The sequence below is a fragment of the Gallinula chloropus genome, assembly GCF_964237585.1.
Source record: "Gallinula chloropus genome assembly, chromosome: 9".
NCBI classification, from domain to species: domain Eukaryota; kingdom Metazoa; phylum Chordata; class Aves; order Gruiformes; family Rallidae; genus Gallinula; species Gallinula chloropus.
In genome coordinates, this window is record NC_140094.1 from 4,172,477 (window position 1) to 4,187,362 (window position 14,886).

Here is a 14,886-nt window from a genome sequence, read left to right on the forward strand (position 1 = left end):
GTCCCTGGGGTCTGTCCCCGGGGCCTGCCCTTGGGGTCTGTCCCTGGGGTCTGTCCCAGGGGCCTGTCCACCCCGGCCTCCCCCTGCAGCCTGCACCCTCAGGCTCAGCTCCTCGGGCCCGCTCTTGCAGCCTGCTCCCTGGGCTCACCCCTGGGGCCCGCACACCTTGCCCTGCACCCCCAGCGGGCCCCTCAAAGCGCCCGGGGGGGTCTCTGGGGGGCGCGGAGGCCCCCGGGCCCCTCACCCCGTCGCGGTCGGGAGGGGGGGCCGCGCGGCGCGGCTCGCGCCTTTGTTTGTGGCGCGGCGTCCCAGGCTGCCCCGCGCGGGGAAGGGAGGGGGGGGGCCGGGAGGGGGGGGCGTGGCGCTGCGCGCGGGGCGGCGCGCGGGCCCGCGGGGTCAGTCGCAGCGCGGCGGCGATCGAGGGCGGCGGCGCGAGCGCAGCGCGGGGACACGCGCGGCCCGGAGCGGGACCCGGCACGGCCCAGCACAGCCCGGCCCGGCCCGGCCCAGCGCAGCCCAGCACAGCCCGGTACAGCACAGCCCGGCCCGGTACAGCGCAGCCCGGCCCCGCACAGCCCGGCCCGCCCGAGCCGAGGATGATAAACACCCAGGACAGGTGCGGGGGGCGCGGCGCGGGGGTTGGGGGGGGGGGGGGTAGGGTGTTCCCCGCCTCGCCTGAGGCAAAGCCCCTCCGGACTGGGCCTTCCCAGGGGCTGGGGGGGGGGGGGGGTGGGGGGTGTGTCTTTGGCTGTAGGTGTCCGGGGCAGGCGGCGGCCCGTCGGGGGTGAGTGTCTGAGCAGCCTTGTGCTGATAAGGAGCCTTCACGGCCGGGCAGGGTCCGCGTCCGCTCCCCGCAGCAGCCCCTCATCACCCCTCCGCCCTCACGAACCTCCCCCCTCAGCACTCTCCCAACCTCCCCCTCAGCAGCAATCCCCACCCAAACCTCCCCCTCAGCCCCCTATCTGCAGCCCCCCGGAACCTCCCCCTGCACCCCTCCCCTGCATCGCCCCGCCAGCCCCTCCGAACCTCCCTCCCGCCCCCCCCCCGCAGCCCCCTCAATCTCTGAGGCGATTCCTACTAATTATTTCCATTTTAAACCTCTCTTTCTGTGTGGTCCTGGCTGCTCCCCCCCCCTCCCCCCCCTGGCCGGTCTGTTGGCAGCAGGCGGGGTAGCTCAGGCCCTTTGCGGGTGGGTTTCGCGGCCGGTCCCGTTCTCTTGCGGGTCCGGCCCTTGCTCCGAGGCCGCGGAGTTTCGTTTCCCGGCCGGCTGCCTCATGGCGTCGATACCCCCACTCCCCGCCCCCGAGGAGGGGGTGCAGGCCCCGAGGGGGGGGTGCAGGCCCCGAGGGGGGGGGTGCAGGCCCCGAGGGGGGGGTGCAGGCCCAAGGAGGGGCGCAGGCCCCGAGGAGGAGGGGGCGCAGGCCCCGAGGAGGAGGGGGCGCAGGCCCCGAGGAGGAGGGGGCGCAGGCCCCGAGGAGGGGCGCAGGCCCCGAGGAGGGGCACAGGCCCGAGGAGGGGGCGCAGGCCCCGAGGAGGGGTTGCAGGCCCCTAGATTGGGTGCAGGCCCCGAGGAGGGGGTGCAGGCCCCGAGGAGGGGTCACAGGCCCAAGGAGGGGTCACAGGCCCAAGGAGGGTCACAGGCCCAATGAGGGGCACAGGCCAGCCCCCGTCTCTTGGCCGCTGGTAGATGCTCGGGCCGGGCCGTGTTCCTCGGATGGTTCTTTACGAGCCCCCCCCACCCGAACCGCCGTCCTCGGCAGCACCGTATCTCCTCCCCACGGGCTGAGCGCGGCCGCTCCTCCGAGCCCGCTTTGAGAGGGGGTGATAAAACCCCAACGGAGCAAGGGGAGGCGGGGGAGGGATTAATTTCCATAGTGTTAAGGGAGCTGCAGGGATCCTTCTGCTGGGCCAAAGTGTTCAACCCAAATAACCCCCTCTCAGAACCGGAGAGTGGGTTTATTTTGTGACCCTGAGGTGCTGGTTGCCATGGTGGGGGTTCAGGAGTCGAGGAGTTGTTGTCCTTTGGGCTTCCCAGGGACGGGGTGCGGGGTTGGGATCGCTGGGGGCTTAGCAAGTTAAAATTACACCCTCCAGCTGAGCCCGCGCGCTTCCAGCTCCCGTGTCAGGCAGGGCTGGCTCTGGAGCTCCTTCAGGGAAAGGCCCTCGCTGAATCTAAGCACATCTTGTGCTGCGCCCCACCGCTGGAAAGCGGCCTCTTGAAGGCTAGAAGGCAGCACCCTCCCAATTTTTAAGCTCTAAGCAGGCCCCGGGGAGCAGAGCCGCGGTGGTGGGAAGGGCTGAGGCTTTGCTGGGCCCTGAACTCCTTCCCAGGGCTCTTAATGTGTGTCTGGAAGGCGCAAAACCTCTTCTAATTGGGCACTCACTCCCCAGCGTCACCCGGGGGTGCTGTTTTGGGGACCCCAGCTGGCTGCTGGGGGAGTCTGGCAGCAGCGAGCGGGTCCGGTGCAGCCCCAGCGCCGTGGGCCGGGCTCAGCGGCCGAAGGATTCTTGTGTTTTGACTTCTGCCTGTGCCAGAGGAAGCGAAACTGGGAAGTGCCTGGAACTGCTTTGCATGAAAACCGCTGCCTCTCTATTTAATTCTCTTTTTTCCCACAACTACACTTCATTATCCGGCTCCTCCATGCCTTGGCCGCGAGCTGGAGCGGGCTATCAATAGTACATTGTCGGCTGGAGGGTGAGGGAGGAGGGAAGGGAATAACAAAGCCGCCAGCAGCTTTCTGGGGGTGGGGAGCTGCGCAGCAAAGTGCTTTGTCATGCCTCTTGACATCCACTACTACTGAACACACAGCCGTCCATTGATGGCCCCCGTGGTGCTGCCAGGAGGGACCGGTTCCGGATCGGCGCGCGCGGCTACACCGAGCACGTGCAGGAAGGGGGTTGCTTTGCCCTGAGCCCTCTCCCTGCTGCTGCTCCATAGCTGCTCCCAGCGCCGTGCCTGCGGCAGAGCCCCGTCTCGCCAACCCCGAGGAGGAAATAAGCTGAGGAACCTGAGTTATTTGTCTTCCCAGTAGGAAGGTGGTTTGGGTGTGGGACGGCCAGCTGAGATCTTGGGGCGTCTCTGCTCCCCCCCCGCCCCCATCCGAAGGGCGCGTGTCAGTTTGGCGCTTGGGGTTCACTGGTTGGCGGTGTGGGGGGAGTCCTGGCGTGCTGCGCAGGCGGCTCTCGGGGCTCCGCGCTCAGTTTTTGGGTACCAAACCCCTGTCTCCCTCGTGGGGGAGGGTTCAGGGTGGGGAAAAGGCTGTCCTGGAACCAGCTTAAGCATCAAGGCCGGTTGGTAAGCTGTGGAGACACCTACAGAGTCTGCCCCTGACAGCCTTGCTCATCACTCACTGAAAAACCCTCCTCACTCCCCTGTGTTTTGGTGGTGCCTGCGAAGCTCTGTGCTGGCCTGTTTCATGCTGGGAGCACTGGGGAGGGACTGGTTTCCCTGTGAGGGTTTTACAGGCTTTGTTAGAGCGGTGCCGCCGTGCCGCCCCTCGGCAAAGGGCTGCTGAAAGAGCCAGCGCTCCAGAAGTAGAACAATTCAGCCTTTGCGGGTTGGGTAGAAGCTGGAGCAGGTTTTAAAGCAGCCAGTGTGCAGACAAAGTTGGATGCTGCAAGGGAAAACTCCTCCTGTTGCTCTTTAAAGTGGATCTGTGGGGAGAGGTTGGAATTCTTAGGGTCTGGGTACAGTCTCGTTGGGACACGGTGTTTCCTTCGTGTGTGGGAATGTTCAGTGGGCGTGTTGGGAAGGACCTGGGGGGCCCGGCCCTTTCGTCCCTTGTCAGGAAAAGGTGAAACTCGAGCCCCTTCCTCTGGGCGCTGCTGCTCTATTTGTAGATATCTGTCTGCAGAAGACGGGCGCTCAGCTGGTCACGCGTTCCCAGCCATCTGCTGCCGGCAGCCTTCCAGGCCTCCCTTATTAGCGGGAGGTTGCTCAGCACTCTCTGGGTTCGTGGTGGTGTAGCACTCTCCTCCCTCACTAACAGAACCCCAACGGCTTCAGGCACCACCTGGGCAGGGGGTGGGTTTTTTAACATAGACATCCCGGGTGCTGCTGCCTCTGTTGGGGGGAGAGGGCAGGGGTACAAGGGGGTTTGGGTCCTGAAATGCCATCCCTGTTAACGTAACGTGCTGTTCTCTCTGTCTCTCTTTCTCTTGCAGTAGTATTTTACCTTTGAGTAACTGTCCCCAGCTGCAGTGCTGCAGGCACATTGTTCCAGGGCCTCTGTGGTGCTCCTGATGCCCCTCACCCACTGTCGAAGATCCCCGGTGGGCGAGGGGGTAGCAGGGATCCTTCTCTTTCAGCTCTGATATATAAGGTGAGGACGATATGACGCGCTGACTAACGGCCCCTACCCGCCTCGCAGCCGCGCTCGGTTCCTTCCACAGCCTGCTGGGTGTAAAGGTGGATAACTCCAAGGTGTAATACATGAGAGAACAGTTAGCTTTCCAGTCAGTCAGCCTGCTGGCAGACCTGCTCTCCTGCCTAAATATCACCTGTTTGTTAAGGGACAAGAGACCTTTCCTCCAAGCGGATCACTCGCCCCATTCCCAGAGGCCCCCGCTGGCTGCTGAACGTGGAGCCAGTGCTGTCGAAGTACGAAATGACTTCTTAAGTGTCTTGTTGGAAAGGCAGAGAGAAAATGATGGGGGGCAAGCTCCTTCCTGTGCCCCAGTCTGGAAGGTAAAGCTCTTGGGGCCTGGGAGCTGCCTGAACCCACGTACAGAGTAACTCCGGCCTTCATGGAAGGGCAAGGTGGCCGTCAGGTGGGAATGCTTCTCGGACACGGGTGTAGGACGAGGTGAGAGGGGAAGGCTTTGCACCCGGGGGCTTGCACATGGAGCCTGTTTTTTGGTCTGTGGGACCTTTCCTTTTGACCAGGGCGAGCAGGCTGTCCCTTGCTGTAGGTACTGGTGCTTGTGCAGCCCTGCGTCGCGGTACGGTGGCACTCGTCTGTCTCCCGGGACCGGGACAGCTCTTCCCCAAGCCGGGGGGCACAAGGGTGCTGTCAGATGAGGTATCCTTTGTGCACAGCTTGTGAATTCAGCTGCTTGATTATGTTGCCCTTGATTTATTAATTACCCTATGGGAGGCAGACAGACTTCTTAGGGGCTGAAAAGACCCGGGCCCTTTTCAGTCGCAGCCACCCAAATCCTCTCTTGAAATTTGTGAGGGAATTGCCAGCTTCCTGGTGTTCCAAGGGGTTTCCTTTAGTGCAGCCTGGGAGTGTTTCTAGCACCCTGGGTGTGTTTTTAGTATGTGCCTTGTCTGCTTATCCTGTGAGTAAACATCAAGCCCTGGAGCCTCTTGGTAACGTGGTGTTGGCTTAATGCTGTTGTGCTGTACCCTGCAGCTTAAACTCCAGGCAAGCTCTGGAGGCTCAAGCTCCAAAGGCTCAAGGTGGAAGAGATGCTGGTGGAGGGGGAAAAAAAAAAAGGACAAAAATCACAGTTTGGAGCTTGGGAAGTGTCTGATTCCAGCGTGGCCTCCCAACTGGCACTGAAGTTTTTTGGTAGTGGTGTATGAGCAGGGGTTGCTGCCTGCAGGGATGTCACCTGGATAGCTGCACCCCAGAAAGTATGGATGTCATTCTGTCTGGATTTGCTGCTGTTGGAAAACCAGCCCCTTCTGTCGTGTAGCTCATCCCAGAGCAGCGTGGGCTGTGCCGCCCAGCGATGCAGACGGAGCCCAACGGCTGGTGGGGGGTGGCTGGGGGGGGGTCTCACCACCCCCCTCAGCTGCCCATTTGTGGTGCTGGAGTTACAGTGGGCAGAGCTGTTCAGCGTGACCTGGAAAGGCGGCGGGATTCAAAAGCCTTAAGTCCTTTTCCCATCTGGATCAGCCGTTGGCATTGAAGCGACGACCTTTCTGAGCCAGCCCGCCTCCCTTGGAGCTCGCAGCAGCGCTTGTTTCACCCGCCCTGTAAATGAGGCAGCCGGGGGCTCCCTGCAGTTGTTGGGGGGGCTCAATCCCCAGCCCTTCATCGTGGGAGCTTGACTCAGGGCTGGGAGCACAGCGGCGACCAGACACGCTCGGGCTTGGCAGGAGGCCGCGGGGGCAGCGCCTGCCAACGGAAGGCCGCTCGCGCGGGCTTCTCCAGGCACTTGGCTATGGTGGATCATAACATCCTCTCCTCTCACGCTGCCAGCACGTAGAGGTCTTCCCCACCGCCATCTCCCTGTCCTCCTCGGGACGGGCCAGGAGCTGGATTGGAACATCTTGTGCCCTGTGAATTTGGAACCAGGTGGAGACGGGTTCCTGCGGCTTTGCTTCGCTGACACGGAGCCCGGGGCGGGCGAGCCGGCGGTCTGGGTGTCTGTGTGTCACAGACAGCCCTGTGGGCTGCTTGGGCTTGGGGTTTTCCCAGGAGTTTTTGCAGGGCTGAAGTAAAACCCAACGTTTGTTACGCAAAAGGGATTTTGCTTTGAGCAGCTTCCAAAGAATTCTGGGCTGTAGCTTCACAGGAACAGCTCCTCTCCCGGCATCTCCCATCTCTGTTCTCATGCCTGGAAATGAAACACCAGAGACAAGCTGTGTATAACTCCTGCTGAACCAGGGGAACCGGTTCCGCTCATCCTCCCTGCGGCCCTCATGTCAAGGGGGTTTCAGCTGCGCTAGGTTTGGAGCGTGAGGCATAATTCCTGGGGATAGAAGGGCTTGGAGAGCTTTCCCCTTCCCAACACAAGCTCCTGCCAGGTTCCCCCTCCAATCCCAGCCTCCTTTCCTTAACTTCCTCACTCAAATTTGCTTTTCCTGAAGTGTGGGAGAAGCATCTGTGAGTTGTATTTTCATAGAGTCACAAAATCCCAGACTGGGCTGGGTTGGAAGGGACCCCAAGGATCACAGAGTTCCAACCCCCTGCCACAGGCAGGGACACCAACCTCCAGGCCTGGAGCTACACAAGGTTGCCCAGGGCCCCATCCAACCTGGCCTTGAACACCTCAAGGGACGGGGCACCCACCCCCTCTCTGGGCAGCCTGTTCCCTCAAGAAGGATCTGTTCTGAGACAGAGATCCTTCCCGTGCCATAGCAACACCTCTGAAAGGCTCCTAACAAAGGACGCGTGGATAACCCCCCCTTTGGATTTTTGGGATTGGGGTTTTTTTAATCCCCCTCCAGAGTGTGGAAGCGTTCTCTGGGCTCTGGTGTGACCCCTGTCCCGGCTCTGCAGTGTTTCTTTCCGCAGCCACAGAAGCTTCTTCAGAAAGGACTCGATGAATAACCTTATTTCCTGCAGGATATTTACTCCAGTGAGCTTGTTTTCCCTGCTGACCTCAGTGCTTGCAGCTTCCCCAGCTTCCTCAATGAAGCCAGGCAGTTCCTATGGTGGCCTTAACATACTCGACGGCTCCTTCCTACTCCAGTGCAGGCGGCGATGGGAATTCAAGCGCCAGGATGTGGATTGCTGAGCCTGGAGGTGATTTTTGCTGAACCCTTCCAGCAGCTCTGGCACCTTCGTAGCTTAAAACCAGCAGTGAGGAAGGTGCTTGGGAAAGCAGCGATGCTGGGGGGGGGGTTTCCACCCCCTTACTGAACCCTGCTGATCCGAAGCTTGTAACGAGCTGCTGAATTAATCACCCTGGTTAAAATAAAATGCCCAGAGGCAGGATGGAATAAACCACCTCCCACCCCACCTGCTGAGGAGAAGGGCACAGGCAGCTCTCCTGGACCGAACAAAGGGGATGTGGCTCGTGTCACCTCGCTGAGCTCTGCCCTTCAGCTCTGTGCCGGTGACTCCCTAAGTGTGAGGGACTCGGAGCGGCTGAGCATGTCACCCAGCTGGGGGGAAAGGTTGAGCTTCCACTGCTGCTAACGATGTTCACCTAACGAGCTGCTTCATCCTTTCCTCGGGGTGAAGCATGGAACTCGTTACTGGGCGAGCTGGCTGCTTGGAAGTGATTCCCAGGAGGAGGAATGGAGTTGTAACCACAGAAGTGTTTTCTAGGAACTGCTGAGCTGACGCTGCCCACGCGCCCGCCACCCTGGTTTGGCACTGGAGAGGGGCATGTGTGTTTGTGGGCTCAGGAAGGGCCCCTCGCAGCCTTTGGTCCCTTCTCTCTGGAGCTGGACTGTTTGCTGTACCAGCAGAATCTGGGAAAGCGATTCCTGGCCATCCCTGCTGGAAAAGCAGCACTGCTGGGGACCAGGGAGACAATGGCATCAGTCGGACTGCGGCAGTGGCAGATCCTCTTCCAGCTTGTTGGATCCGGTGGTGGTGTTTGAGGGGCGCTTTCCTGAGCCATCCTTCAGAGGTGTGGCTGGGACCTGTGATGAAGGAACAGACTCTCACTACCCAGAGACTTTCTGTCACACCAACACGCACATCCACAGGGAAACACAGCTGGGAAAGCGCTCTGAGTGCTCGTCGTGGTGCGGAGCAGGGAAGAGCATCACGTTCTTCCCAGCAGAACTGCAACACTGCTCAGTTTGTGTTCCCCTCCCAAGCTTTACTCCACCTGGGGCATGGGAGTTGACTCTTCCACTCTTCTCTCCCCACGAGGTGTCAATGTGCAGGTCGGGGCGATGGCTCTTAACCCCCCACACACTTGTTTAGAGCGCCGGGGCTCTGAGGTGGGCTTGCAGCAGGCCGTGTGTCGCAGGGCAGTGAACTTTAGTGACGCCCAGGACACGTGGCACTTCATAAGGGCCGGGTTGGGCGGGTGGGGGTGTTTTTGGGAGGGTGCTCCTGCTGAAAATGCAGTCCCTCTGCGCTCGCTGAAGCACCATCTCCTCACCCCCAGGTCTGCAGTCTCCTGGGTGGTTTCCTTTGGTGCCTGATGCACTCTCCTCCCTCCCCTGCGCAGGACGAGAAGATCACTGTTAACCAAGATGTCCCAGTGCACGAAGGGAAGCCTCACGTGGTCCACTTCCAGTACAAGGTCACCGAGGTGAAGACCTCCTCCTGGGATGCAGTGCTGTCGAATCAGAGCCTCTTTGTGGAAATCCCTGATGGATTATTAGCTGATGGAAGCAAAGAAGGGTGAGTTGATGATCCCAGAGCTGCGCCTCTGGCTTCCTGGGGAGCTGGGTGTGGGTGATGCCACGTGCGTGTGGAGAATGGGCCAGATACAATGCAGCTCCGTGCTGGTTTGTGTGCCTGAAGTGTGCCCTTGCTCCCTTCTCATCACAGAACTCTCCTCCCCTTAGTCCCACACATACAGATAGGATTTTTAGAGATTTCTTTTTTTACCCTGAGTGATCACTTTGGGTGGGTGAAGGTTTTTTTGAGTCCCTGTGCTAATGAAGAGAAAGGAGAAACCCAGCAGTACGTGAGCGGGGCGATTCTTCACGTACATCGGTATGGAAAACCCACAAGCCTTCTGCTGATCATTGGTTTTGTGTTTGTTTGGCTGAGCCAGCTTATTTTGGCAGGCATCCCCCTCCTCTTTCATGGGGGCACACCAAAAAAAAACCCCTACCCAAGCCAAAAAAACCCAACACCCCTCCATTACATGGATGCCCTCCTTCCCGTGGGGAGGTGGATCTGCGCCTGGGCCGCGCAGGCGCGGGGCTCTGCCAGCCTCTCCTGATTTATTTCTCTCTTCCCCCCTCCGTTGGCAGAACATGGGTGTGTTTTGTCCAGACAGCTCCGCTCTGGGAAGTCTGTGTAAACGTGGCTTCCAGAGCAGCTACTTCCTGCCAAGGGCTTTGCCAGAGACCTCCCCTGGCGCGCAGCGCTCCGGTCTTGCCGCGGCTCTACCAGGTTCCTCCGCGGAGCTCCCTGAAGCTCTCCTCAAGCTCTGAGTGGGCTTCACCACGGAACCAAACCCGCCTTGCTGGGCACCTGCGTTAGGTTGCTGGTGTTCTTGCTGCCTCACTGACATCTCATTCAACTCCTGGGTTGTGCAGCTCCTTCAGCTCCATAAACCCCTTGGGCTGCGCGAGCGCCCGTTCTCCTGGGAGCGGGTTCTGCTGGGAGGGTGTTTACCCACCTGTGTCATCAGGACTTGGAGCATGATTTTCCCAGATTATTTTGGGCTAGGTAAAACAGCCAAGTAGAGGCTGTAATTAAAACAGCTCATTACCATATTAACAAAACCCTTGCAAATGCAGTCTCCCTCGCCGCGCTCTGGGCTCTCTGGCTGCTGCTTTAATGAGATGTCAACGGGAGCCCTGCTTGTCGCTGCTCTAGCAGCCAGTGTCACAAATGGTTATGTGGCTCTGCCAGGTCGATCCCCAGGGCTTGGAGAGGGGTTAGTGCGGCCCTGCCTCGGGGCACAGAAAGGGGTTAGTGCAACGCTGCCTCCCTCAAGAGGGGGCAGAGATAATTTAGCCACAGGGGTGGGGAGTGTGGATCCAGGGTGCCATCCAGAGACAGCTTCAGTGATGGTTTTCTCCTCTGCCTGGTGGGAGCTCTTACCTGGGTTTAGGGCAGTTTGGGGGTTGGGTTTTTCTGAGACTTGCAGATCCTCCCCGTGTTCGTTCCCAGCCTGGCTTAGGATTGGCTGTGGTACTCAGAAGGGCTGGTGGGAGCTGGTGCTGAGAGAGGGGATGGTGACTTGGTGGGAGGATGGCTCCCGGCTCTGTGTGTAGCGGAGCAGGAAGCCTATTGTTTCTGCACCCATTGTTCACTAGAAGGGGTCTAGTAAACAAGTGCTCTCCTTGCCCAAAAACATCCAGTTGATAACTGAGGCTTCCTCAGGACAGGACTTCCTGTGGCTGACGCTCTCCTGTCTCCCTCCTCCTTGCAGGTTATCAGCGCTGCTGGAGTTCGCGGAAGAGAAGATGAAAGTAAACTACGTCTTCATTTGCTTCCGAAAAAGCAGAGAGGACAGAGGTGAGAACCCCCCGCTGCCGGGTTTGCTCCCTAGAACTGGCAGGGTTTGGCAGGATGCAGCAGACGTTACGCCTGTGGCTGTCATCGTGTTCTTAGAACTATAGAACCACAGGGGTGGGAAGGGACCTCCAGAGCTCATGGGGTCCAACCCCCTGCCAGAGCAGCTCCCCAGCTCATATTGCACAGGTGGGTGTCCAGACGGGGCTGGAATATCTCCAGAGATGGAGACTCCACACCCCCTGGGCAGCCTGTCCCAGGGCTCCCTCACCCTCACTGGGGAAAAGTTCTTCCCCATGTTGGTGTGGAACTTCCTGTGCTCCAACTTGCAGCCATTTGCCCCTCGTCCTGTCCCCACAGATACTGAAAAGGGGCTGCCCATTTCCCCCTGCATCCCACACCTAAGATATTGATAAACATTAATAAGGTTCCCCCCTTAGTCTGTGTCTCTCCAGGCTGAACAGTCCCAGGTCACTCAGCCTTTCCTCACAGGGGAGATGCTCCAGGTCCACATGGCCCCTTCTGATCTCAGTCAGCAAACACCCACCTGTTTGCTTCTAGCTCACCAGTGAATAAAATCAGCAGTGGAACTCGTTTCTCCTGCAGAAAATGAGCCCTTTCCTCAGAGTGAGGGTGAGGAGGGAGCGTGTTTGGTTTCTCCAGCGGGCACGCTCTGCTGACCCATGGGTCCGTTGTGATCCCACTGGGAAAGCAGCTCCAGGGCAGCACTCTCGGAGCGTTTCCTTGGCCAGAGACGGGTTAGTGTTTCCCCTTCAATACGGAGGGAAGGTCTCCGCTTGGCTCCGGGCTCCTGTGGTTTGGAAGGAGAAACTAGGGAGGGGTTATTATGCGGTCAGTGAACTCCTGTAGCTCGTGGCCCCGGTGTTCATCTCCCTTCGGAAGATCTACTGGTGCTGTTGCCCTTCCTAGACCTACGGGTAATCCTGCCCCTGGCTCTAGATGCTTAAGGCTTATGGGGGCTGCGTTAGGAGCTATAGATAGATGGCGTTGGATTACAGCGCGGAAGTCGGAGGAGCTTTGTGGGGAGGTACCAAGCTATGGACGTGTCACTTCCAATCAGGCTGGAAACCAGCAGTGGCCATGGCAGGGGGGGTTCAACCCTTCATTCTAATTTTACTCTGCTCCTTCACGCTGGCTTCTCCCAAACGGAGCGCGGTGTCAGGGCTAAGCTGTGCTGAGCTGAGCTGTGCTGAGCCCAGGAGGACGTCGTTCCGTGTCACGGTGCCGAGAATAACTTCCGGATTAAGCTCTTGCCGTAACGCCGGCACACCGCGGGCTGTGGAGGTGACGACCTCATGCCTGGTGACAGGAGACACCTGGGGCTGGGTTTTGCTTTTAAGAACAGGCTGTGTGTTGCCCTTGGACCCAGCCTCTCTGCCTGAGGAGTGCTCCAGGTCCCGGCTCCTTGTCTGTGGGGTCGAAATTCCACGTAGTCCTGGAAGCACCCAGGAGCTCCTCCGCACAGCCCTTGGCTGGCATGAAGCCACCTGTTGCGGGGTGTCACAACTCTGTGCCAGGGTAGCTCCCACATGTCCTGGGGAGGTGATGTGAACATGGAACAACTGGCTCTGCTGTGTGGGTAAAACCCCCTGTCGTGCTTGGGAAGAGACAAAGCCACCGCGCTGAGAGGGCTGTCACATCAGGCTGGTTTCCTGTTCTCTGGCTGTGCTCACAGGGAGGGCGCTCAGCGGCGGCGCAGGGAACAGAGGATGGTTTCTGGTGGTAACAAATCTCCCTCTCTTTGGTAGCTCCACTCCTGAAGACATTCAGCTTCTTGGGCTTCGAAATCGTGCGGCCCGGCCACCCCTCTGTCCCGTCGCGGCCAGACGTGATGTTCATGGTGTACCCCCTGGATCAGAACTCTTCCTCCGATGAAGAATAGCTGCGGCGGCGGGGAGGGGACTCCAGCCTGACCCAAAATGCTGCCGAGGGGAGAGAGGGTTACGTCTCCTTTCTGGAGGAAAAGGAGAACAAGCTTCTGTTGGACTGAAACCGCGTTTCTCATTGTCCAGTCGGCCTGTGTATCGCAGAGCTGACTCCCATCCAAACGTGTTGCCTAGAGAACTACACACACACACACGGATCACGGGGGAGCAAGTGGAAGATGTCTGGGAGCAGGAGCTGCGGCGTGTTAGCACACAGGCCCTGCCTCCGGGAGACTGCTGGTCCTTTTTCCCACCCCCGACCGGAGGCGTGTCCAGCTGACCCACCACCTCGTTGTTCTCCACTCCGGCTCTGAAGCAGAAGGCGTGTTTTGGGTGGCAGCCTGCAGAGGAGAGATGCTCCAGTTAACCTTTAACACTACATTAAACCCCCCCGGGGCCCCGCGGCGTGTCTCTGCTTTGGGGTGACCGATGCTCTTTTAACTGGCCTAACCCTTTTTTTTTTTAATGATGATTATTTTTTGAGTTCTTGCTCTTCCAGCTTCTGTTGTGAGCGCTCTCAGCTCTGTCCCGTGTTACCACTGCACTAGCACAGCGTTAATAAAAGGGGCGTTCGGATGAACCTCGCTCACCTGGGGCTGCTTATTCCAAGGAGGAGCCTCGGGCAGGGGGCTCCCTGCAATGGTTTTGGAGGCTCAAGTGTGTGGTGGGAGCTGTGCCTCCGTGCTGGGGGGGGCAGTTCCTTACCTGCCTGTGGCACCACGGTCCCAAGAGCCAAACCAAGCTCGGCACCTCGATCCTCCCGAGGACAGGCAGGGAATGGGCCTGGGCTCCAGCCTCTCCTCTTCCTCCTCACCTTTCCGAAGAGATGATCCTAAGACTCCAGACACGGAGCTGATGGCTGTATCCAAACCAAAGGGGGTTGTGGGTGTGGGGGGCAGCTCCCTGCTTGTGGGGGGATGCTCTCAGCAGCTGGGATGGGGCTCGCTTCCCCCTCCCCCCCCCCCCGCCCCTTCCTAATGCTGGAGAAGGAGGTTGTGCTCTTGTCTCCAGGCTGGGCAGCTGTAACTGGGCTGGTGCTCTGCTCCTCCAGCAGCCTGAGAGAAGCCTGGAGTGTGTTGGGAGGAGCGGCCCAGTTGAGCTGCTCGTGTGTGGAACTGTCCCCGTGTGCTTTGTTGTGCTCCTGCCCTGCCGTGGAGAGGGGTGTTAAAGGCTAAAGCTGAGCCATGCCATAAACGAGCTGGGCAGTGCTCTCTGTTTTGGGGGAAAAAAAGGTGGGGCTGGGGCACAAGTTGGTGTGAATAAATCATCCTAAAGTTTGTGTCTCTCTCTCCCTCCTCTTCCCCTCCTCTTCCCCTCCGAGGAACAGAAGGGCCGGTGCCTCTACTCGCTCCTCATCGGGGCATTGAACCCTGAGGACCATCCCTGCCCCAGCTTTAACCACGGGACCCCTGGGGTTCCCAGGCAGGGAGGAGGTGGGGGCCTTGCTGGGCCAAGTTCTACTTCTGGCTCTTGAACCAGCTGTGTTTGAGCTCTCCCTGGGCTGCCAGGTGCCCCTGGAGTGTTTCTGACCCCCCTTTCCCCTCCTCAGGGGGAGGGATGTCCCCAGCACCAGGGGCTGGGAGCCTCTCTGCTCTTTCCTCACTGCTGGTAGCTGCTGGGCAGGTGTGATGTTCCCAGTGCTCCGTGCAGGAGCTGGTCCCTACTCTGTGTCAGCGCTGCTCGGCCCCGGGGCTGCTGGGCTCGCTCCAAGAACTCCAGGTGTCTCAGAGTGGAAAATCCCAAAGGTGCCTCTGGGTTTACTGGGAAGAGATGAGCTTTGCCAAGTGGGACACCTTGGGGGTACCCAGGGTTCAAGCCTGGGGGTGGTTCTTACCCAAAACCAGCTGCATCGTCCACGGGCAGAGCTGTGTGTGGAGCCTGGAGGGGACAGCGAGCGGCTCCCATGTGTCTGCAGAGCCCCCTCGGATACCCTGGAGCAGGGGGAACCTCCCCTCTCCAGTGTTTGGGGAGACGAAGGACCAGGAGCAGGAAGAAAAAGCCACCCTCACAGGTTTGTGATTGTCTCTTAAAAAGATTTATTCTCCCTCCCTGCCCAAATGTACAAAGGCAAGAAGAGTACAGTTTGTATATATATATATTTATATATATATATATAAAAAACAAGGAACTGGGAATAATGTACACTTTACAGAAGGGCAGAG

General features: G+C 59.3%; 1 protein-coding gene across 1 annotated transcript; it reads left to right on the forward strand.

Annotated features, from left to right (window-relative positions):
* Positions 1-1,714: 1,714 nt before the first annotated feature.
* OAZ2 (ornithine decarboxylase antizyme 2) lies at positions 1,715-13,304 on the forward strand (the record flags this gene model as incomplete). The annotated part of the gene is given in 6 exon segments (XM_084267908.1): positions 1,715-1,764; positions 4,165-4,240; positions 4,242-4,322; positions 8,809-8,984; positions 10,696-10,781; positions 12,548-13,304. Coding segments are annotated over 6 exon segments (603 nt in total). The 3' UTR covers positions 12,682-13,304.
* Between the last annotated feature and the right edge of the window lie 1,582 nt (positions 13,305-14,886).